Source organism: Ceratotherium simum, chromosome 38 (genome assembly GCF_057802395.1).
Source record: "Ceratotherium simum simum isolate JZ-2026a chromosome 38, ASM5780239v1, whole genome shotgun sequence".
NCBI classification, from domain to species: domain Eukaryota; kingdom Metazoa; phylum Chordata; class Mammalia; order Perissodactyla; family Rhinocerotidae; genus Ceratotherium; species Ceratotherium simum.
The window spans coordinates 8,210,421-8,233,512 of record NC_141937.1 but is presented as its reverse complement, the minus strand read 5'-3'; the positions used below and the strand labels follow the sequence as shown (position 1 = coordinate 8,233,512).

Genomic DNA, 23,092 nt, shown 5'->3' with positions numbered 1-23,092 from the left:
GGAGCTTAAGCACAACTCAGGCTACTAAGGAGTAGGATGTAAATGATATTCCTGGTCCTACAAATGGTTTGCCGAGGATCCTACATTGACCACAGGACTTGTGCTCTTAGTTTCCTTGTACATAAATTGAGGATAACTGTGGTTTACTAGAATGGATTTATGCGAAGTAATAAAGTCCCTTATAAATCTAATATATCTCTCATCATTGAATTTTCTTTATATATAGGCTTGGTAGGCTAGATTCTCTCTCTGTGTAACACCCCAGGGTACAGACAACAAAAAATTCCGAGAGTTATATAAGAATCTGGATAGCATGATGTTTACCCTCATTTCTGCCTTCACTGTTTTCTTTATAGGAGGAATGCAGAATGAGTTGATTGAAAAGATTTTAGAAATTCTTTTGACAAAGAAAAAGAAATCTCTCAACATTGCCTTGAAGCCGAGTCCACGTTTCTGCACAGCTACCCCCCCCACCCAACTGTGTTTTGGCAGTAATGTCCCTTCGTTCTCACAGCTGCAATCACAAGCATTCTTACTCAGGATGTAGGCTATTAACCAGCCTGCCTTGCTGACCAGTCCTTGGATCAAGCGAAAAATTAACATCCATGTGTAGGTTGGGGAAATGGCCATGAGAACTCCGGATGTAGCATTTATGAGGATTGTAATCAAGAGGCAGAGCTTACGGCCAAATCTGAAAGGAGAAAAACAACGAGAGGGAATAGAATTAGATTAGATTCATGAAGGCTGTAGAAAAATCATGGAGGTTACGGAAACCTAAACTAAAGTGCAGGTCAACTCTGCATTATGGAAATTCAGGAGGCACGGACTGATACCTACCAAGAGAATCTCTGACTCCAGGGCAGTTCTGTTTAGGGCTTTTCATCAGAGCACTATGTATAAATTTAAAGCACAATAAGCCCCATTCACTCCAGGGCTACAGTACCTTCTCAGTCCCACACTGTGGAGGGTATTCAGGAAGAGGGTGATTCTTCCAGGCCACCCAGTGCTGAATGGCCTGGGGGCCTGTCTAGGTCTTCCATCATCATATGAGCTGGAGCCTTTGCACTAACAGCTTTAACCAACTGCCCACCCAAGAGTTTTTGCTTTAGAAAAAACAAAATTCAGTGTTTAACGTACGCCCCCATCCATTTTCAACTCTGCTTTTGGACATTGTGGGATTTGCGTGTCCTCATGGAAATGGTCTTTTGTGTCGAGCTGTTGTCACTTCATATGTTGCCATCTCATAGGGCCTTTGTTATGGAGTACCCTGGCAGGATAGCTTCCACACATTTTATTTGAGGGACTTAGGTTTCATCAGTTTAGGGACCTGGAGAGTGCCTCAGTGCACAGAGTGGAGGATAACTTGCAAACCTGGGTTTTCCCTTGGCCTTACTGCTTGCTGAGGTTGGGTGAGTTATTCAACCTTTCTCAATTTCTTCATCTGGAAAAGACCTATTTGACCCAGTGGACAGAGGATTAAGTGAGATATTCATGTAACAATGTTTATTAATCTTTGTTTATCCACTTCAAACTGAATAGTCCTTCGTGCTTTATGGCATCAGCATCGCACATTTAATGGTGGCTGGACGTTTTTAAATTGCTGCTCGTCTTATTAGGCAACTGTGTTCCAGTGCCCATTTCAATACTAACTGACCAACTGAAAATATCTGCAACATCATTAATAATCATTTGGGAATATTAATGCTTTAAATCTGAAATTTAAAGATCAAGCAGTCTCATTAGTAATTAATGTAAACCACTAAACTCCTTAAGACCCTGTTTTGCCCATGTCATTTTTTGATTCTCACTCAGTGGTTCTCCATTGTAACTATATATCCCTTGGCCTTTTATTTAAAGCCTTCCAAAGGCATCTCTCAACATAATGTTTTAGCCTTTCTTCCCACATTCTCCTACCCAAACCCCTCCTTTACCCTCAAAGAGTTTATAAACCTGTGCTCAAGTGATAATTCCCCAACTTCCAAAGTTGACTTGGGCATACTGTAAACACCACAGTCATGCTCCTGTAGATGGACAAAATCCTGGGGCAGATGAGAAGGAATGTTCACTATTTGAAACTCAGAGCATGAAAAACCTTCAGAAAACCAAATCCATAATGCAGAAAAACTTAATTGGAGGACACGTCCCAAATGAGGACTCAATGCTATTTAAAAAACAAGGCAGGGCTAGAAGACATTTTGGAGACCTGGGATAGTGGTTTGAGACTATTCCCTGCCCCACCCCATAGTACCACTTAAGTGGTTAAATGAAAAACAAAGAGATAAAACAGGGGAGAGGGGTGGGCTCCAGGACCACTGGCTTCCTAAATCCTTTAGCTACTGGTTACTCAGAATGTGGCCCAAGGCTGTCAACACCACCTAGGAGTAGTAGACACAGACTCTCAAGCCCACTCCAGACCCACCGGATCAGAATTCGACTTCTAGCAAGATCCCCAGGTGGTTTATATGCACATTGACATTTGAGAAGCACTGCTTTCATTTCACTGAACCTGTGTCCTCATCTCCAAATTGGAGATAATAAAATCTCCTTTTAAAGGCTATGATCCTAAATGGAATATAACACACGAGGATGCTCAATACAGTGACTGGCGTAGCATAGGGAGTGAATACCTTGTTTTGGAAAATTCCACACAGTTGGATAAGTTTGACTGAGACCCCCTAGGACTTTGAATCTGCTTTGATCTAGTTCCATCGTGAAATATAGACAGTGGGGTGCTGGCTCTTGAGAGTTGACTCGTAGGCTTTCAGAAAATTTTCGAGCTAATTGTTAAGCACAGCCATTATTAAAAATTAAATTATACACTTACGATTAAGTAAAGTGTATTAAAAACAAGTGTAATAAATATGCAAAACATCACTTCCTAATTATTTTACTGTGTTGGGCTATTATCTATGCTCATGAAGTTATTTACATCTATCTGTTGTATGTGTATGGTAGAAATACCATACAATGCTGTATATTTCTAGCCAACTCTGTTCAGTGACGTCATTTTGGTGGCTTGAAATGGACCACTGTGGGAGTATTTACGCCACAGAAATCAGCAAATGCTACAACTTGGGGCTTTTTCCCTCAGACCACCAGTTGTTAAACATTTACAAGCATGTCACTAAATATAGCACTTATAATTATTGAATCTTAGAGTAAAAAACCTGGTATTGGTGAGAGATTACCTTTTTTGTGTCAGGCGATACTCAAGATCATTCTTGAGGAGGTTTGGATGATGAAATAAATTAGCATCTTATAAAAGGTTTATTTTCAACTTCTCTAATCATGTTTTTCTCCCTCTCCTCTCCTTCTCCTCCCTCCCTCCCTCCCCTCGGCCCCCCTCTTTCCCTTCCTTCCTTCCTTCCTTCCTTCCTTCCTTCCTTCCTTCCCTCCTTCCTCCCTCTCTACCTCCCTCCCTCCTTTCCTCGCTTCCTTGCTTCCTTCTTTCCATTTGCAAAGCTGACCTTCAGAAAGTTGACTTGGTTTCAGACTCAGTATTCTCATTTATGACCTTTACATAATATCCTCCTGGATTTCTTCTAAAAGATATCCTAATCAGCTGTTAGGTCATATTTTTAAAATTCTTCATAGAAGACAATCTAGTTTATTTAATGTTGGTTTAATCTGTAGCATAATATGGGTTTCCATAAGATTCTTGTCCCATTGTATAAAATCTGAAAATTGTTCAGAAATAGGCATTAAGTATGTAAAAGATAAATTGTCTTTTTTCTCACTCTATCGTGGTTATCTTATTGCACACTCTTACACGCACAGACAAATAGAACAGAAAGAAGGGGCAACAACCAACAAAACTTCAGACAGTTTAAGAACAGGAAATAGAGGTATGTACACAGTTTTGGGGGGAAGAATAATGAGTAATCAACTTTACACAGGAGATGTCAACAATAGGAACAAAGTAATGAGGTCATCTAAGAAGGTGGATAATTGACTGGGGATTATACCTCAGGAATGCACTGTCAGGAGAACATTATAACCCATCTCCTACTCTTTGAGTGGGATGAGAATAATTAACTCATTTATTTAACCAGCTGCAAGGCTCAGTCACCTATTTACTCACTTCTGTCCTGGCAAGTTGAGTGTTAGTATCTGCACCTTACAGTGAAGGAGGGAGTGAGAGGGAGCAAGGAACCAGCAGGGCCAGACGGCCACACACTGGACTCTGGACTTCCCCTTGTCACTGTGTCTCCTGACTACCTAAGGAGTCATATCCAAGTCACTGTCCTCAGACCTTTGGCAATAAAAATAAAAGCATATGACCTTCCTCTTCATCTCATAAGCCTCCCACACAAAGTCCCAGAAAAAGCCTTTGAAGGAAGGCTGAGCAGACAGTTCTAGAAGTGATGTGATGGATGGAGCTGCCTTGTGGGCCAGTACCTCAGCTGTCATTCTCCCTCCCTCCTGCTGCCAGTGGGCCCCAGGCTGTGAAAGTGCAGATGTCCCTGGGAGGTGTGATAGATTAAGCCATTTTACTAATCTCTAACACATTTGCAAGTTTTAATCCAGCCTGATAATATAATATAATCAGAAAAATAATCCATTTACCTTTAATATTATACTCACAGGATTGGGTTTATCTGTATCATAGATATAGTTGGGGAGGGCAATAAGCATAAAGTGTATTTACCATTTATTTCAGAATTAAATATATATATTTATATTTTATAATAAATTATAAATATTAAAATAAATTATAATAGATTATCTATATATTTAGTATATAGTTATAGGTCACTATCTCACTAGGTGATGGATGATTAAAGAGGATGATACCATCCAAAATGCTGAGCACCGTGGCTGGCATGTGGAAATACTCAATCAATTGTCAGCATTATGAGTATTAAATAATTAGCCCTGATGGCCAAGTTCTCTAAAGTGCTTATCATGTGTAAAGCAAATTTTTCAGTCCCTTTCCCTTTTGAGGACTCCTAAAAATATCTAATTGGTCATCAACAGAGTAAAGATGCATGTTATAAGGAACTTTCAGTGTAGCGAATCTGAGATTACAAAATGATGGATAAATAAAAGGCATCGGGATAGCTGGGATTAGCATGAGTCACGGAAAACTAGCCACAGAAGACACGGACCCATCTGGAGGATCATTTGCTGTACATTCTTTGTGGAGGGGTCTTTCCTCATCCCTCTCCAGGGACACTGACATTATGGAAGTGGATTTTTACCTCCCTCAGTGTAGACAGACCCTGTTTCCCTTCCACCAAATTATATCCTAAATTCCATATATATAATTACACCTGGCCCCAGGGCCCCAATTCTGGAATTCTGCAATCCTACAGGCTAAGGTAAGGAGAGCAGTAATGAGAGTCTGGGCTGGCTCTTGGTATAGGAGAGGCAGGCAGAGGATAGGAGAGAGCTCAGTGGCCGCGAAGGCTCATGACCACATGGATGGATGGCAATGAGGCCAAAGAATGAACTGGGAATTACAAAAGGGATCAAATCATCTACTACTGTGCCTTCTCACCCTAAGCTTCTGGATAGCCCACAAGGAAGACTGCTGACTAATGTTGAAACATCCCTCTATGGCCCCAGAGATTTAGAAAATAAGGACATCGATCATGATTCTCGAAGCAGCAGCAGAACTCGATGACTGCCAAGACAACCCTAGGAAATCAGGCCAGGAAATTGTGGCCTGTGTGCTTTGGGAAACGATGATATTCAAGCAGGGGCAGGTGAATCCAAGTGCTTTCCGAACCTGCGGACCGTTTAAATTCCACCATCTTTTTCGTGCTGCACCTACCTGTCTGCTATGTAGCCGATACTCATTGAACCAATGAAAAATCCGAAATTCACAGCTGACTGAAACAGGTCCAGCATCCAGGAGTTGGCACACACTAGGTTAAACTGCCGTAAGGGCGAGAGGTGTCCCGAGTGAGGAGAGAAAGAAAATAAAATCCTGTTAGACATAACTCCATGCAGGGAACGCATTAAATATTCCTTGCATTGAACTGATGTGGCTGAATGGCAATAGACCAACTTTCTTGCTCGTATTAATTTTCTTTACACAACCAAAAGATTTGTCCTGCAATCTCTTTAGCATTCCGTCTGGCAGTATGTCATTAGGCTAAACTCTATTGTTGGCTAAATCAGCTGAAATTGGGTAATTACTCCATTTCTGCACAAACCATTTTTCCTAACTTTAATACACAGAGGCAAATAGGTGTGTGAACAGGATACAAATGCTGCCCCGAGGAAGCTGGGATGGTCATCGTCTCTTTGCTGTCTCCTTAATAGCAGGAGCATCTTGCTAAATGCTGTTACATTTGCTCCCATTTGGAACAAGAGGCCGTGTTGAAGGAGAAACAGGTGCCGGCCTGGAAGTCAGCAGATCCGGTTTCTAGGCTCACTGTTAATTCTCTCTGTGGCCTTTGGCAAAATTTTTCTCAGCTCTGGGCCTAGTTTTCTCATTTCTGAATGAAGGGATGAGATTAGCCATGCTATAAAGCCTCTTAAAGTTGTATGGTATTAAATCTATGCTCCTCCTTTATGTGACTATTAAACCACTTTAGACTCTTAAAAAAGGCTCCTCTAACTGAATGTCTGTTCATACGGAATATCTTCACCTTATCCAAGCAGTCCTTCTAAATCAAGCTAGGCAACTGGCTTTCTCTATATTTTCAGAATAATTTCATCCCTCCATTTTGCTTTGCCTCCAATAAAAGCAAGTCTCCATTTTTTTTTTTGTTTTCTATTTATTGAAATGAGGCTTCACCATGAGATGTTAATGTTGACTGTGGTTTTTAATAAAATAATAGTACCATAGCATAAGCTCCAACCCCAAATGGTTTTATATAGACATTTTGAGCAAATTAAAGAGAAAAAAATAGCCATCAAGAGAAAAGTTCATCATATTACAGTAAGGCACCGTTTGGGTGAATTCCATGAGCTTTCAGGTGTCCATTCGTATGGTGGAAGGATGGAGGGGGGATAGGACTTGCAGAAAAAGAGGAGGCTTGAAAACGACCCTTCCCAGCACTAGTTCCAGGAATTCTGATATGCGTTTGCTTGTTTCTTAGCGCTGAGACTTGCATACCTGAGAATCATTATTGTCAGAATTTGATAAAGTTTTAACCAATCCACTCATACTCCATACAAACAAGAGGCTACATGTTTTTGTTGGAAACTAAGATTTTATAAGATACTTTGAGTTCAAAGAGCATGCCTGGGCACAGTATAAGAACCAGGCCTTGCTGGCTTCTTCCTTAAGAAAAGCTGCACCATTTGCTTTTTGGATGTCTAGGTCTTGTGCTCACTTACCTCGGTCACGATGGAGGAGCCGGGCGTGTCGTACACCCAGCCGTGCTGACAGGGGCCCAGCGGCAGGTGGCTCCTGTTGGCGGCCAGGCCGGCCAGCGGGTCCTCGCAGCCGAGGGCGCTCTGGTTCCAGTCCACCTCGTAGCGGCGGCACTGGCGGGGGAAGGCGTCGCCCGCCGGCCCCGGGCCCGGCACAGTGTAGTTCAGCTCCTCGGCCAGGCTCCAGCCACATCGCCGGCTCAGCTCGGCCACCCCGGGGCTCAGGCACCGGTGGTCCGGGATGAAGCCCAGGAAGACGATGCCCAAGTAGATGGGGGTGAACGCTGCAGAGAGCAGAGCTAAGAGGAAAAATGTTTGTTTCTGGAAAAAGTTAAATTCTCCTATGTGCTCTAGAATGTCATCGACTGTTGGCATTATTACTGGAGGCAGGAGCAATCTTGATGCTTTTCCCTGCACTGCTACAAATGTGGCTGAGAGAGGCTGCAGCCAGCTCAGAGCAACTCTTGACCAAAAGTCAAAAGGTGAGAGTGAATTTACTTTAGAAAGCAAGCAGCCTTTGGTCCAGACCTTTCCTCAGTCAGGCTAACTTCCAGCTGTGCACTCCTCCCAGGGGTGTGTGTCCTGCTGTTCTCCCAAAATGCCCCGAGCAAGTAACAGGGCGAGACGTTGTGTTCATTGTAACATCACTCTGCCCAAGTTTGTCGATACCTCATACCAGCACCACAAACAATCCTTCCTCTGTACCCCACGGGCGAGAAATCCGAGAGCTTTCGCATGTCACAGATCTGTTAATCTTTCTCTAGTAAACTAAGTTTCCAGCAAATTAATATATTCATATCTCACCCACAGAGTCAAGCTTGTTTCTCGAAGGTGCTACAGAGAATGCACACGCACTTGGCTTCGCTCGCCGGGTATAATGTGAATCATGGTCGTGGGGCAGAGCTGCTGTCTGGATTGAAGGCGGTTTGCAAATCCTGTCACTGGGCTTGTTCTACAAACAGCAGCAAGTACACCCTGGATACAAGCTATGGCTGCTTGTTTTGATTTTTTTCCGGATTTTAGAATTCTCCTTTTTAAAGAACGCCAATCTGGCATCCTTGCCTTTCAACCCTGAAGTGTCCTTCCCTTGATGCATTTGTAAGGAAAGAATGAAATGTTCGCTGCACACATCGGTCAAGTGGAAGGCAGGCAGCAATGTTTTCATTCTGCTGTCTTTCTGTCCTAGATATTTCTGGCTGTGGTTGGGCTGCCTCTTTCAGATGGTGTTGGGGGTATTCAGACACAAGAGAAACAGGCAAACTGTCTTTCCTGGTGGTCGAGAGGATCCCTACTTGGGTGGGAAGCTGCCACGTAGGGAAGGTGACCTGTTGATATTTCTGTGTAATAAAATGCCAGACGTTCAATCCAGTTTTCTTTCTTCTTTTTTCTCTGTTAAATAGTTAGTGGGTATAATAGCACGGGTCTAACAGTAATGAGTCCTCCTCCCTACTGCTGCAAGCTTCCTGTTTTCTTTAAAAAGCAAAAATTAGGGCACCTGTCGGGACCCCGTCAACCTCTTCTGAGCCTTCGTCTGCCTCACAGAGATGCTCTGCTCGGCGGCGTCAGGACGGCAGGCCGTCTGCCACGCCGGCCCCAGTTTGCCATCAGCTAAAGTGATTGGGTTCAAACTCTACAGAACCAAAAGTGTTGGGGAGTATTTCTGGCACGAAAGTTATAGTTACAAAGCTCATCCATGCAATTATACCCACTGACTATTCAATAGGAAAAAACAAAACAGAACAAACGAGAACTGGATTAAACTTCTGGTTGTATTGTGACTGGCCAGGCCCAGGCGTGGCAGGCCACAGTGAACAGCGGTCTCGGCTTCTGAGGTAATGAACCATCACAGACTGAAAACGCCAGACTCCCAGGAAGCTGTGACTTGTTCTGGAGCCATCTTGGATCTTGGATCTTGGAAGGATTTGTGGAGAGATGAGGCCATGGTCGGTTGTGGTCATGAATCTGCAGACACATTCCCGTTCTTGGCTCAGGAGCTCTCCAGATCCAGAGATATTTTTCAAATAAAATGAAAAATCATTAACAAGATAAAAGGCAGATAAATAATGCCAACCAGCAAAAAGATAAGGCAATGTCAAGCAAGAAGAATATCCCTTAATTTCCGCTTCCAGGAAAATGGAGCCGATGTACTTTTTCTTATTCTTCCCACTGAGTACGACTCAACACCCTGGACCCTACGCGTGAAACAGTCATAGGAAGACTGAGCAGTGGAGAGAAGGCAGGCTGGCTAGGGACCTCTGGGCCCAAAGAGCGACATAGGGGTGAGTTTTCTCCCCGGGTTTTCTTTCTGCCTCACATAACCTAGCCTGGGTGCTGGAGAAGCTGGCGAGCCAGAGACACGAATGGGCACAGACATCAAAAACCCCCACAAAAGCTTACTTTCTCTAGATTACCAGGTATAAGTTTTTCAATGACCCCTATGGACATCTCATTCCCCCACCCCTCCTTTTTTTTTTTGTGAGGGAGATCAGCCCTGAGCTAACATCCATGCCAATCCTCCTCTTTTTTGCTGAGGAAGACTGGCCCTTGGCTAACATCCATGTCCATCTTCCTCCACTTTATATGGGACGCTGGCACAGCATGGCCTGAGAAGCGGTGCGTCAGTGGGCACCCGGGATCCGAACTCGGGCCGCCAGCAGCAGAGTGCGTGCACTTAACCGCTAAGCCACGGGGCCGGCCCCTCATTCCTCTTTTCTTTTAAGTTTTCTGGTCAGTTTCTTGTTAGTCCCAAACCGTCCACGTCTCTTAAAATAATCTTAAAAGAATGCCAGAACTCCATGAGATGTAACACTGGTTTAAAAGTTGCTGTCTGCAATTCTGCTGTGTGATTTAGACATCTGAACAAGTGTGCTGAGCACCAAAGACATTGTTCCCCAGTTGGGAACAATCCACAGGGGCCAGCTGTCACCTAGTCCAAACTCTGTCAAATGTGTGGATCCCTTGACAAGATCCTCCACACATAGCCACTCAACCTCAGAGGCTGCCAGCTTCACTGCCCAACATTTCTAACTGATGAAAAAATTCCATCTTCTGTAACGCCAGTGCCTGTCCACGTGCTGTTTCTGCTTGCTGGACCTAGTTCTCCCTTCCAGAACTACCAGAACCAAGACTCCTTTCTCTTCAACGTGACATCCATCACATGATAGAGATTTATAGCGTTACTATGGCTGACTTCGGGAGACTGAGGCTTCTCCTAAGAGTCAAACATGACCCGCTGTGGCTTTGGTCTTAGCACCACAACCTCTACTTCCAGCCTTTTCTCTGACCCCAGGCACCGATGACAGAAACCAGAGGAGGATAGGCAGAGTGCCATGCCTGTGGAAGAGAGCATGACAGGGAGGAGGGAGGAGAGAAGGAAGCTCGCATCTGCAGAGCGTGTGCTCTGTTCCAGGCTGCGTCCGTGTGACGTCTCTCCTGTAACCTGTAGAACATCCGTGGGTGGTGGATGTGAGCGCTCCTGTTTATGGATGAGGACACCGAGGATCAGAGCCATTTAGGGACTTCTTCAGTATCAGCCAGCTAGTTAAGGATGAGTCAGAACATGAGGCAAGCGTGTCCCCACAATTCCCCTGCCTTCTGTCATTCACTGGAAGTGCTTCGGGAGTGGGCTAGTTAAAAAGTGACCACAGTCATAAAACTGGGCTCGAATCCCAGGGACCCAGGGGTGGTCCTGACCACCTCTTACTAGGAAATTTGACAAACATCTGCACCCTGGATTTGACTCATTGACATGGTCCATTTCAAGACACCAGATCTTCATGTCATGAGCAAGAGGGACCAGGTGAGAGGTAAAAAGAGTGTCGTTTGCCAGGGAGAAATGATGCTGAAATTCACGACGAATTACTTATAGTAAACGATCAGATAAGGAGAAGGTAAGACCTCAGATCACTTACAGCAATTGGTTTGCCCAGTCATTCAACACTTTTCCATTGACGTACTAGCACAGGAGCAAAGCCCACTGCATGGCTGCCATAACATTCATCCTCCTTGGGTGACAGACTAGACTCTACAGCAAAGCCACACAGGCAGTGAGCAGCTCGAGGGAACAAACCACAGAAGGAGGGGAACTTAGTGATGGAGCTAACTCAGTGCTTGGAATTTGAATCTGGTCTTTCGTGCACTTGTCACTTGCTCTGTGGGGGGTGCTTACATATGCAGAAGCGTGACAAGAGGATAATCCGATCCAATGCTGAATGCTCACTTAATCCATATAATCATATGATTCAGTGCAATTAACGTCGGAAGTATTTCTCAATCTTTTATCAGGTTCCTTTGTAATGTAAATAAACATTGTCCCCAGGATGTGTCTTCTGGTGGCACTGAGGAAGGCCAGTTGTTCCCAGACTTTCTCAGCTCCCCCCATCACAGGAAGCACTTCAGGTGGGCAGTTAGAACTGATGAATCCTACCCAGTGATAAGCCAGGCATCAGGTACTTGGAGGACGACAGGGCAGAAGCATGTGATCCATCAGCAAACGAGAGGAGGTTTTGTGGCCAAGTGTTATGCAGGATGATGTCTGACATAACACATAGACATCTGACGTGGAGACAAAGCACAGTGCAGCCTCAAGTTACTGCTTCCCCTTGGGTAAGCTTAAGTCTCAATTACCTGAGACAAGGTAATTGAAAGCAGATTGTTTCTCAGTGATGCATGTTGTGTCTTCTCTAGGAGGCTCAGAGGGATAATGGCAGCAGACCAGGCAGGACAAGGAAGGGAGAGTCCACACAGCCGGACTGTGGTCCAGCCTCGCCCTAGAGCATCCACGTCACTGGGCAGGCTCCTAACTTCTCTTATAAATTGGCGACTATACCCAAGACAGAGAGCGGATAAGCAGGGCACCCAGCCTAGTGGCTCATTACAGTCAGTAGTCATCAACAAGACATTCTTCACTCCCTCCTTCTCTTTCTGCCTTCTTTCCTTCCTCCCTGTCCCCTACCTCATCTTGCCCTTGCCATTGTCTTCTTCAGTTCGCTCCTGCCCATCTGCATCACTGCCAGGTGGTTGGGCGTAAATATCCCCAGCTCCCATATAGCAGATTTTCTATTCTCCTCACCCCAGGGACAGCCCTGAAGTGAGATCTGATTTATCCCTTCCCTCACCGTGACGAGTCCAGGACCCGACTCCCCACTGGGGTGGGGTCTGCCCAGTGCGCTGCAGAGCTGGGCGGTTACCTTCTCAAGCAGAGATGAGGTTGACACCAGCAGAGGAGGCAACTCCTTGGTCAACCCAATGCAACTACCTTCCCCTGGAGGGAGGGCTACAGGAAGATTGATCAGAACGCTCCTTGGGCTTCCCTCATCAACAGAATCTCTTGTTTTTCTTTACTGGTTCTGTTTTCCCTACAAAATGATGATTCTGTGCTTATTTCTTTTAAGTCAGGAAGTTGGAGTCAGACCAGCGGAGATCAGAGGCCTCCATTAGGAGGAGGAGGCATGAGGGCTGCACACTGTTGGTTCAGGGTCCCTCCCTCCAGGTAGCACCTCTCTCTCCTCTTAGACTCTCAGCCTACACTAGAAGTCTAGAACTTCTAGAAGTCACAAAGGCCTGGACTCTGTGCTTTAAAATATAAGACACAGCCTAACACCAAACCACAAAGGCAACCCAGCAGTCTTCACAGGCTTAATTTGAAGAGCTGTAGGGAAAATCATTTTTTAAAAGACCCAGACAGTTAACTACTAAGTTTCTTTCATCACAGACAACACTGTCTTTAAAGACTGTATTAATCCTCATGTAAAATTAAGTGCAGAGTATGCAGTTTGCCCTTGGGCTTCCAAGTCAGGTTGAACGTACAGCTCAGAGGGGTGTGCAGGCCTTCAGAGCTGTTTGATTTGGCAGCTCAGGACATTCACAGTTTCGTTTGCCAAAGCAAACACCTTATTAATATCTGAACACAGTTACAACTTTCTTGGGCATTTAACCTCTCCAGAAACCCAAGAGCGTGTCAACTTGATTGGACTGCTTTCTTCAAAGAGATAGTGAATCCAATCAAGCTAGAAGGAATACCCTTCAAATGTTACATGGAATACTATTGGAGAACGAGAAGAGAAAAATCTTTTCTTTAAGATTTTCATTTCCCTAATTCTCAGCTTTTACTGTTTTTTTAAAGTTTGGATTAATGACCAATTTTCTCCTTGACCAAGTTATTATTTCTTAAGACTGTTTATCCAGAGCACTGAGGATAACAGTGCCTGGAACCTTCTCATCTGCTTATGATATGGGGATCTGGACACAGGTGTGTGTGCCAGAGTCAAAGGGAATATATAACCCTAATGTCAATTAATCTCAAGCTGACTTCAAAAAACAAAAACAGAAAAAACAGGCGCCAGACACAGATCTTTTAATTCACAGCCAGGCCGTAAGCTTCACCACTGGAACTGTAGTGCCTGAGGTCAAAGAATCTGGAGAGAGAGGAAGGGCCCACTATACTTTTGTTTTTTTATGACTTCAGCTGGAAGCAGTGGTGCAGTGGATGAAAGAGAAGGGCACCTCCTTGGAAAAGTTGCTGATTCCAGATCAAGGGGAGGAAATTAACACGATGAGCTGAGACAGCATGTTGGTCTAGAAAACAAGAAAGCTGAGACTAGTTGTCATGCCAAAAGGACACAGGGGTCACTTGAAGATGCTCTCATGGTCTAAAATGGGAAAATCTGGGCATCAAAAAGAATAATAATTGCACTGGATTGAAACACATGAGGCATATCTTAAAAATCTATGAGTTGATAATGATTTCTTTTTAATCCCATGAAATAATGAATCTAGGCATCAATCTTCAATAGACGCCAAATTTATCAGGTGAGATGATGGTGAGGAATCTCGTGTTGGAGGGTCAGGCTGACACCACCTAAAGCCATGGACCAATTTGAACATCACTAAAGTGGGACAACCTGACTTTATGGGCCACATGTCGTAATGCAGTCGGCGGTACACGGCACACAACCTGAGTCCAATCAAGCTTCTACATCTGTCAGTTTACAAGAAGTGTCGAGGGTAAGTAACACGTGACATGACAACACGAGGAAGCAATCAGCCAAATCTAGAATTCAGGATATTCTCCCGATGACCCAGTTTTACCAACGAATCAGTGGCATGAAAACCAACAGCGAGAGGGGACCAGTAAAGAACTAGTGAGACTTCAGAGACATGAAACCAAATACAGTGAGTGGACTTTGTTCAGCTTAAACTGTAAAAATAATCTTTGAGGCAATTGGGGAAATTTGAATGTGGATTGATTATTTGGCGATATTAAAGAATTACTTTTAATTTTGTTAGGTGTGATCACAGCATTGTGGCTATGCTGAAAAAAGAAGCCAAATCAATTAGGGTACATCAGACTGAAATATTTACGGATGAAATGGCATGCTGTCTATTATTCGCTTTAGAACATTATTTTAAAAAGTGGACGCAGATGGACAAAACAAGAACAGCAAAATTAAAGCTACAAAGTTGTAACTGCTGTTATAAAGCATATCAATGAACCATTTTGGGCCTCCTGATTCTTATTTCTCCAATGGCATCTTTGGCAAGGTTTTTATGGCTTTTTTTTTACTTTATCACTTTCAAAAGACCTTTGTCAATCCATCCACTTTTCCTTCATTTTTTGCAGCCTCTACCAGCTACTCTGTCTCTTGGGATTCTCCTCTTCCCAGCCCGATGGGCCATTTCCCTTGTTCCCCCCTTCCATGCAGATTCTCTGTTTGACAGCTTTAAGCCTAATCATTGCAGCAAAAAAGACAGGTCACTGATATGTCTCCCCAAATATATGCGGAAGTCCTAACCCCTAGTACTTCAGAATGTGACCTTATTTGGACATAAGGTCATTGCTGCCAAGTTAAAATGAGGTCAGACTGGAGTAGAGAGGGCCCTTAATCCATTATGACTGGTGTCCTTGGAAGAAGAGGACACACAAGGAGAAGGCCATGTGGAGATGGGGGCAGAGACTGAAGGGCTGTAGCCGCAAGCCAAAGGCTAACGGCCACCACAAGAAACTAGAAGAGGCAAGGAAGAATTCTTTCTGACAGATTTCAGAGGGAGCATGGCCCTGCTGACACCTTGATTTCAGACTTCTGGTCTCCAGAACTGTGAGACAATACATTTCTGTTGGCTTAAGCCACCCAGTTTGTGGTACTTTGTTACATCAGTCCTAGCAAGCTCATACAACTACCAAAGGGGAGCTATAGAATCCTTATGGTGGTTATTCTCAGTCTACTTCACGTAGACTGCCTGGCTTCTCAGAAGTCTTCTGGACCTTCATGTTCTCATTCTTTCTATTTTTGGTGATGGAGCCCATCCAAACTCTTCCCTACTTGGCTTGCTGCACTCCTACCTTTTGCCATCTCTCTCTAGTTAAAAAATGGAAAGAGAGAGAGTAGGGATGACCAAGTGGCCCTAGACTGACATGGATGGCATATATGTCGGGGGCCTTCCTGAGCCATACCCTAAGTATGGTCCTCCAGCACCATGCAGGCCTGCTCTGCCCTGCTGTCCTCAGTCCTTCTCCTTCACCATTCTCTACCTGACCCCCATCCACACCCCAGAGCTTGGAAATGCCCTCCTTCTTCCATTGTACCTTCTTCCATTGTACCCTAAGCCTGATGATAAGTCTGAATTTTGTTTTAAGGAAAGAACTTCTAATGCAGTGTGCAGTGAGGACCATTCCCATATATATACTCCATACTCATTTGAAGTATCTAATCGTGTGCAGTTAGGTTGTGCAATAATTTTTAGGAGACATGGCATGTCTTATTAGGAAGAGTTGAATTAAACCACAAAAAGCTTGAGAATAAGAAAAATGAAAACTGTAGGATCTGTTGACATTTTTAAAAAGAACCTAAATATTTTGGGGTCAACAATGGGAAGCTAATCATATTTATTCATGTTTTCCCTGAATCCTTTTGCCTAACTATCTTGCAACGGTAGATCTTGAAAGCATAAAAGGTTTATTTCAAAGCACTTGTACCCTCCAACATTTCCCAAATTCTATTCACAACATTTTCAAAATTTCCCTGTGTGTTTTTTACTTTGCTGTTTTGTGTTCTTGCTAGTCTTACAATCTTGCGTTCACTGTGTTCTCCAATCTAAAAAATTCTACAAATTCATGGATCTAATATGATGACTTTATTGCAAAATTAATGAAAGACCTATAAAATGCTATATCTTTATGTGAGGTCATGTACCTAACCCTGGGGTTATATAGTAAGGGCTTAGTAAATGTTTATTGACTGACTCACTGACTGACTGACTGAATGAATAAAAAAATTGAAGTCTAGAGAGCTCAAACACAAAGCCAACGAGTTGGAAAGCCTATACTGTATGTGGGATTTCCTGTGTCCAGTCCAGTGCTCTCTCTACCACACCCCGGTGCTCTGTCTCTCAGATATGCTTTTGTATTGTATCTGAAATGGCCAAGCATGTGAAAATTTAAGAAGATTTTGAGAAAAGGGTCTTTATGGAAGCATGTTTATGTAAGTGAAAATGCAGGTGTAAATAGACATTTTCCAGGACCCTTAAACTAAGGCAGCAAGGCAGAGGCTATGGGTCATCCTTCAGTGCCCATTCTCATCTTCTTTGATAGTAATAGAGCCCTTAACGTTCAGCTGAGCATGTGGCCATCCAGAATACAGATTGCACTTTCAGCTGTTTTTTCAGCTAAGTATGGCCCTGTGACTAAATGTGGCCAATGAGATCAATTAGAAAATATTATGTACCAGCTTCTGAGAACTTTTCTTAAAAGACAACTTATGCATCTCTCTGGCCCCTTTCTTCTTTGTCCTTTCTTGCCTCCTCTGCCTGCAGCATTCTGAGGCTCTTGCCTACAACATGCACCATGAAACTGAAGGCTGGGAATGCCTGACCTGTGAACTAGAAGAAGACAAGTTCCCTGAGGGCTCCGTGGCATAGATCTTTCCACAGGTTCTGAGCTAGTACCTTCAGGCTTTTCCATGAGAAGGTAATAAATGCCTATTCTTATTTTAGATCCCTACTACCTTGCAGCAGATCCTAATTTTAATAGAAAGTCCTATCACTCAGAAAATTCCAAATGACTCAGCTACTCATTTATCATGTAAATATCAGCTCAGCAGCCCATAGTATGAATGGCTATTTGAGAAAAAATTCAAATCAAGTATCAGAATAATTCATTATAAAGTTTGGGCAATAAAACCAGATTCCACTGGATTTTAAAGTTACATAAATGATTCAATGATCCCCAAATTAGGGATATAAAAGTCTGTAGCCAACTTTGGTGCTAAAAGGAGCCAGGAGAGCATCGTGTGGTACAATGAAACAAGTACTGGACTAGAAGAGAATCTGTACTTTCCCCTTGCCCTGTATCTGTAACTATATCTATAACTTGCCCTGTTGCTTTGGCTAGTCAGTTAATGAGGCTCAGTTTCCTCATCCATAAATAGAAGGGAATGAACTAAATCTCTAGGGATCCTTTAAACTTCATAATTTAAGGACTTAGTGATTTGCTAGTGGCAAATCCAAAGTGTTTTATGTCACGCACAGATGAAGAGCCTCATAATGCTTATGATGCTATAGATCTATCATCACAGCTAGGTAGAGCCAAGCTGGTTTGTGTGAGGTGTGTGGTCCCCGGATCAACAGCTACCTACGTCCCCTTCATTTCCTTGGATTACCACTCTCATTAATTAAGAGAAAAAATTATCAAGCATATCATCAACATAATTAATTCCTCCAGAAATTCTTCATTTTCCTAAGACAAATTCAAACGGAAGACTAGGGAAAGACTTGTAGACTTCTGGTTGAAATGGGAGATGGTGACAAGGGATCAAAGGGATTGTTTATATTTGGGATTTCTTCAAGATCAAGTGTCAGAGTTTAGGTTTCTTTGTTTCAGGAATAGAAAGAACAGGCAGCCTATGGTCATAGTTTTCATAGGATTGGAAGTAAATTAGGGGACAACCAAGCCATATTCATTTACCCAGAACAAGTAAGAAAGGAAGACAATGTGAAGAAAAGAGTCTATAACTGAGAATTGCAGAAAATCTTTTTACCTCTTCTCTTCATAGAATTTTAGAGGGTGAAATAATTCATTTTTCAGAGGAAAGAATTAATGTATGATAAAAGCTAAAATAAGCAAGTGTAGAAATGAACAAAAACCACCCAAATAAGAAGGAAAAGCTACTTATTCAGAGCTTGCTGTAGCAAGGGAGTCAGCCACCATCACCTGTGTTTGGATCAGTTCCAGCTGCTCATCACATACATGGCTCGAACCCATGACTTCTCTTCTTCCTTGGCCATTAAACCCCAGAGCCAAAGGGTTTATGGCACTCCATGGGCTCACCTCATGATGAAACCTAAGAGCCGCCTCTCTGATTTCGAGTTCCTTCTATGACTCTAGAACCTAGGGATATGCTTTCCTGCATTTGAGCTTGGCTCTCTATCCAACAATGATCCTATCCAGCATTGCCCTGTGTGAGGAGCCAGCGAGACCTGCTAAATCTGCCATATTGACCAGTGTCAGCTAATATTTATGATGTGCCTACTGTATGTCTACTGCGGCCAGGCACTGATGATGAGAAATAACAAGGCACAGGATTTCCCAGGAAACTTACAGTCCAGAAGGCCAGACAGTCAAATGAAACAACATTTATAATAAAACGCAAGAAGTTCCATGCTACAAGTATCATGGGGTTTTATAGAAGCACCAAGATGAAGGGCATCTGACTCAGCTTTTAGGGGAAGGGTGGGGATCAGCGAAGAAAATACATATTCTTCTAAACAAAGTATCTATTGGGAAAGAGGAATCTGAAAGGGCATTTTGCGGGGAAAACATTTTTAGCTTTATTTTATTTTCAAAATCTGTGTGTAGACCTGACAACCACAATCATACACATAAGTCCTTGCCTCCCTAGTTCCCACAGTCTAGGACTTTCACAAGCTTCGTGTTTCTTTCAGCACCAAAGATATTCGATGAATCATTTATTTGGCAAACATCATCCAAACAACTTTATTAAAGGAGCTTTCTAAAAGATGAATTTTACTGCCGGGATATATATTGCACCCTGGAAGACTTTGACTCATTGCCAACTGCCATCGTAAATATTTGTTAACAGGCTGCTCCCAATGACTTAGGCAGCTTTATTCTGTTGTTGTTTTTTAAACATTAAAAAAGTGTTTATTATCCGTATATTTTTGGTAGTATATGAAAATTATTATTTATATTGAAGATAAATAATTTGGGGCAATTTAAAAATAAGGGATCTGGAATGGAAGAAATATGTTGAACTATCCACTGAACCATAGGAGGTTTGAGGTGGATGTTACCTTGTTGAAAATCTAGTCCAATCCAGTTGAAACCAGGATTTCTCAACCTAACAGCATCCTTGGTCTCTACCCACTAGATGCCAGTAATACCCCACCCCCCCACAAGTCATGACAAAATGTCCCAAACATTGCTAAATGTCACCAGATGAGAACCACTGGTCCAAATCCTTTATTTTAGAGATGAGAAATAGAAGCTCAGAGAAGTAAGTGATGGGCCTTACGTTACACAGTAGTTAAGAGCAGACCCTGAAATAGCATCTCTGGTCTTCTGCTGCCTCTTCTTGGGTTCTTTTCACAGAAACTGCAACCAAACCTCCTGGCTAATATTAGTTAACCGCTCAGTCCTATTTGCATCAGAGCCCTGGGCTCAGACCCTCAAAATAATGCAGCTTCTATTGAAAAACTCAAGCTTGGCAAGCTCGTACTGTCTGAGTTGTCTCCCATTTAAGAACTAAGACTTTTGTGAAATTTCAATGATACTCATTGAGTTGATTCTAAGTAACCAAAATGTTCCTTCCAAGCACACATTTTCCTTTTGAGAAAGTATCTGTTTCTCTTTCCGTTTCCTTTACTTGTGAAAAAGCAGATGCGGGGGGCCAGTCCTGGAGGGTTTTTCTATACTTGATCATTTTCCATGGGACTGGGGATTGGGTGACCGTATGCTTGCCAAACAGTAAATAAATCCGTAAGCAGCTTTTGTTCATTTGATAATTGGGTGTAATATATGCAAAGTTACAGTTCACTTCATAAAAACATCCGGTTGTATTGGAGATCTTTTCTTCTGGTTGGTACCTTCAGACGCCCAGGTGAAAAAACAGATAATTCACATTTTGACACCCTATGGTCCTGTAATTTGCCTCTTATTCTCCATGTTGACAAATAAGTCAAGGAGACAGCCAAAGGTGAGTGAAACCAGGCTCTAGAATGTTCTTCCTCAGGGATGGGACCACCGTGCACCAGCCCTTCCTGGTTGGCGAGAGGCTCGCTCACGTACAGGTTGCTCAGGGTCACTTGGCAGGCCTGCCTTGGATTCTAACTCAACAGGGCTGCTGTCATTGAGTCCAGCAGCTTGTGGTTGGAAAAGACCACCTGAGCCAGCAAAAGGCAGTGACATTCAAGCTCTACTCCAATTCATGTCAGTGTGCCAGTGACGAAATTCACAACTGTCCCTCAGCATAGCCGGGTGGCTGATTGACAGGGCAAATCCTCGCTGACAGCCAGCACCAGAGCCACCACAGGTGCTTCTTCTTGCCCTTGTTGAAATGGCCTGCAGCTCAGGAACGCTGCTGACGCCACCGGGGCTCAGCACCCTCACCTGCTTACGCGACGACTCGGCCAGTCTGGAAGAGGAACTAGGTTTCCGTAATGTGGGACATCTCATTGCACTAGATGATGAATTTTGTGCTGGCTTTGTGCAGAACCCAGAACTATCCATAGCCAAACTGAAGGCTGGGCTGGAAACAAAATCAGGCCAATGCTGCATGGTGAGGACATCTGGAGGCCCCACGGAGCACCAATCTCTTGCCTCTAAACTAGTACATCTTCTGTATTGTTCCTAGAATCGTGTTGTGATTAAGTCTGGGTAGGCAAGTCCTATCTCCTGGTCACTTTTCCTGTGCAGCACAATGTGACGGGGCAGTGTGGCACAGCAGAAAGACTGTGAGTCTGAAGATCTGGATTCCATTTATGCTCTGACGGTTTTTATGAGTTTGGGCAAGTAGCTCAGTAGCCGGGGAGCCCGTTTTCCTCACAGGTCTCTGGAATTGTGCTTTCTAGAGTTGCGCATGCAAGGTCAGGGAGCTGTGCGTTTCTTCCTAAGAATCTGGCCAACAGTTCAAGTCACTTAGCTTCCAAAACTCTGGTTAGCTCAGACAGTCACAGGTTCCCAGAATTATAATCCAGCTGCTTTAGTTTAGGGTTGAAGGACTGAATCCCAACAGCCTAAGCGGCTGCCATTTAGGATCACATCACAGATTTCGTGCTGTTCCCTGTCCTGCACCACAGCGCAGCCCTAGATGTATGTGTATAACTCATAATTAAGAAGTAGAGTAGAAACATGAAAATACTTTGTTATAAAAGCTTTGTTGTGAACCAAGATTTAGAAAATGCAAACATCTTGGCCAAATGAAGTATTTTCCAGGGACTCCCCTACAGGACCTCGGTGAATGTAATTCTGTGAATGTAAAGTGAGGATGAAGAGGCCTCGACTGGTCACCTCTTTTGACAGTCTGGAATTTTCCCTGCATGTCCGTCACGATATGTCCATCATGATGGGTCTCAGCTTGGAGAGCACCTGATCAGATGTCACCGAGGTCACTTAAATACATGTGGAATTGAGCAGCAGGTCTCCTCTGCCCCAGCAGAGATGGCAGCAGAAGTCTATTGGCGTTGTCATTAGAACATTCTGCAATGATTGAAGGGTTCCATATGTGCACTACCCAATGGAGTAGCAAGTTGCCACATGTGGCTACTGAGCTTTGAAATGTATCAAGTGCAACTGAGGAACTGCATTTTTAGTTTTATTTAATTTTAACTAATTTAAATTTAAAGTAACACAGCTGCGTGTGGTCAGCGACTACCATATTGGACAGCGGTTAGAAAAACCCCTTGCCTGGCCTCCCCCAGGGGCTGTGGTGGTCACCTATGGCAAGCCTAGGGCTGCTAACTTTCAACCCAGGTCATGGTCCTCGGGACTGTGCAGACTTCAGTCTGAGTGGCTACTCACTCATTTGGGCTCCAGTTTGCCACTCACTCACCCCCCAGCACATGCACGCGCACACACACACGCGTGCACGCACATACACACAATTCCGATGGTTGAATTCTGTGCATGTTGGGGGGTGGGGGCAGGTGGACAGCAAATCCCATCATCCCTCTTACCATCCTTGACAGGCAGGGAATTTCTTCCAGTGCCTCTTTTCCCTCCATACCTTAAAGGGAGCCCCCTCCCCCTCTGCCCACCTGAGGATCAACAGCTCCACAGCACCTGGCCAAGTTCCCTGCCTCTTAGGATTCCAGTCCTTGCTCCTTCCCCCTCAAAGGCAGCAGCTCTTACCTCCACGCTCCCTCTCTTAGCTGCTCACATCAGGACCCAGAGATGATCTAGCTTACTTTTCTCTGCAGCTCTGCTTATCAGTTTTACAAGGGTGGCCAACGCTGTGAGCGAATGAATATTAAGTTATAAGATGCAGAGCTTCTCCTTCTCAAAGTATACCCCTGCAAAGCTCTATTGTTGCCCAAACTGGATCCGTTTTAGCTCCAGCTAAAACCAGACTCCCTCTCTCACCCACCTCTCTGTTAATGACCAGAAAAGAGGTGCTCAATTTCAAATTTTCTCTCTGGTAAATTTTTTTTCTTAGACTTGTTTGGCTGCTACCAGTTTTCAAGCAGATGACTAATCAAGTAGCACATGAACTAGTTTTGTTTTTAAGCTTAATATATCTCTTTTAACAGCCTT

General features: G+C 43.7%; 1 protein-coding gene across 1 annotated transcript in view; it reads right to left on the bottom strand.

Moving 5' to 3' along the window:
* Positions 1-7,704, bottom strand: part of SLC22A2 (solute carrier family 22 member 2) — a 30,827-nt gene extending 23,123 nt beyond the window's left edge. Inside the window, exons 1-3 of the mRNA XM_014795370.2 lie at positions 7,294-7,704; positions 5,777-5,880; positions 537-691 (exon numbers count right to left, since the gene is read on the bottom strand). Of these exons, the coding sequence (XP_014650856.2) occupies positions 537-691; positions 5,777-5,880; positions 7,294-7,704 (670 nt within the window). The remainder of the gene's footprint in view (positions 1-536; positions 692-5,776; positions 5,881-7,293) is intronic.
* Positions 7,705-23,092: the final 15,388 nt, after the last annotated feature.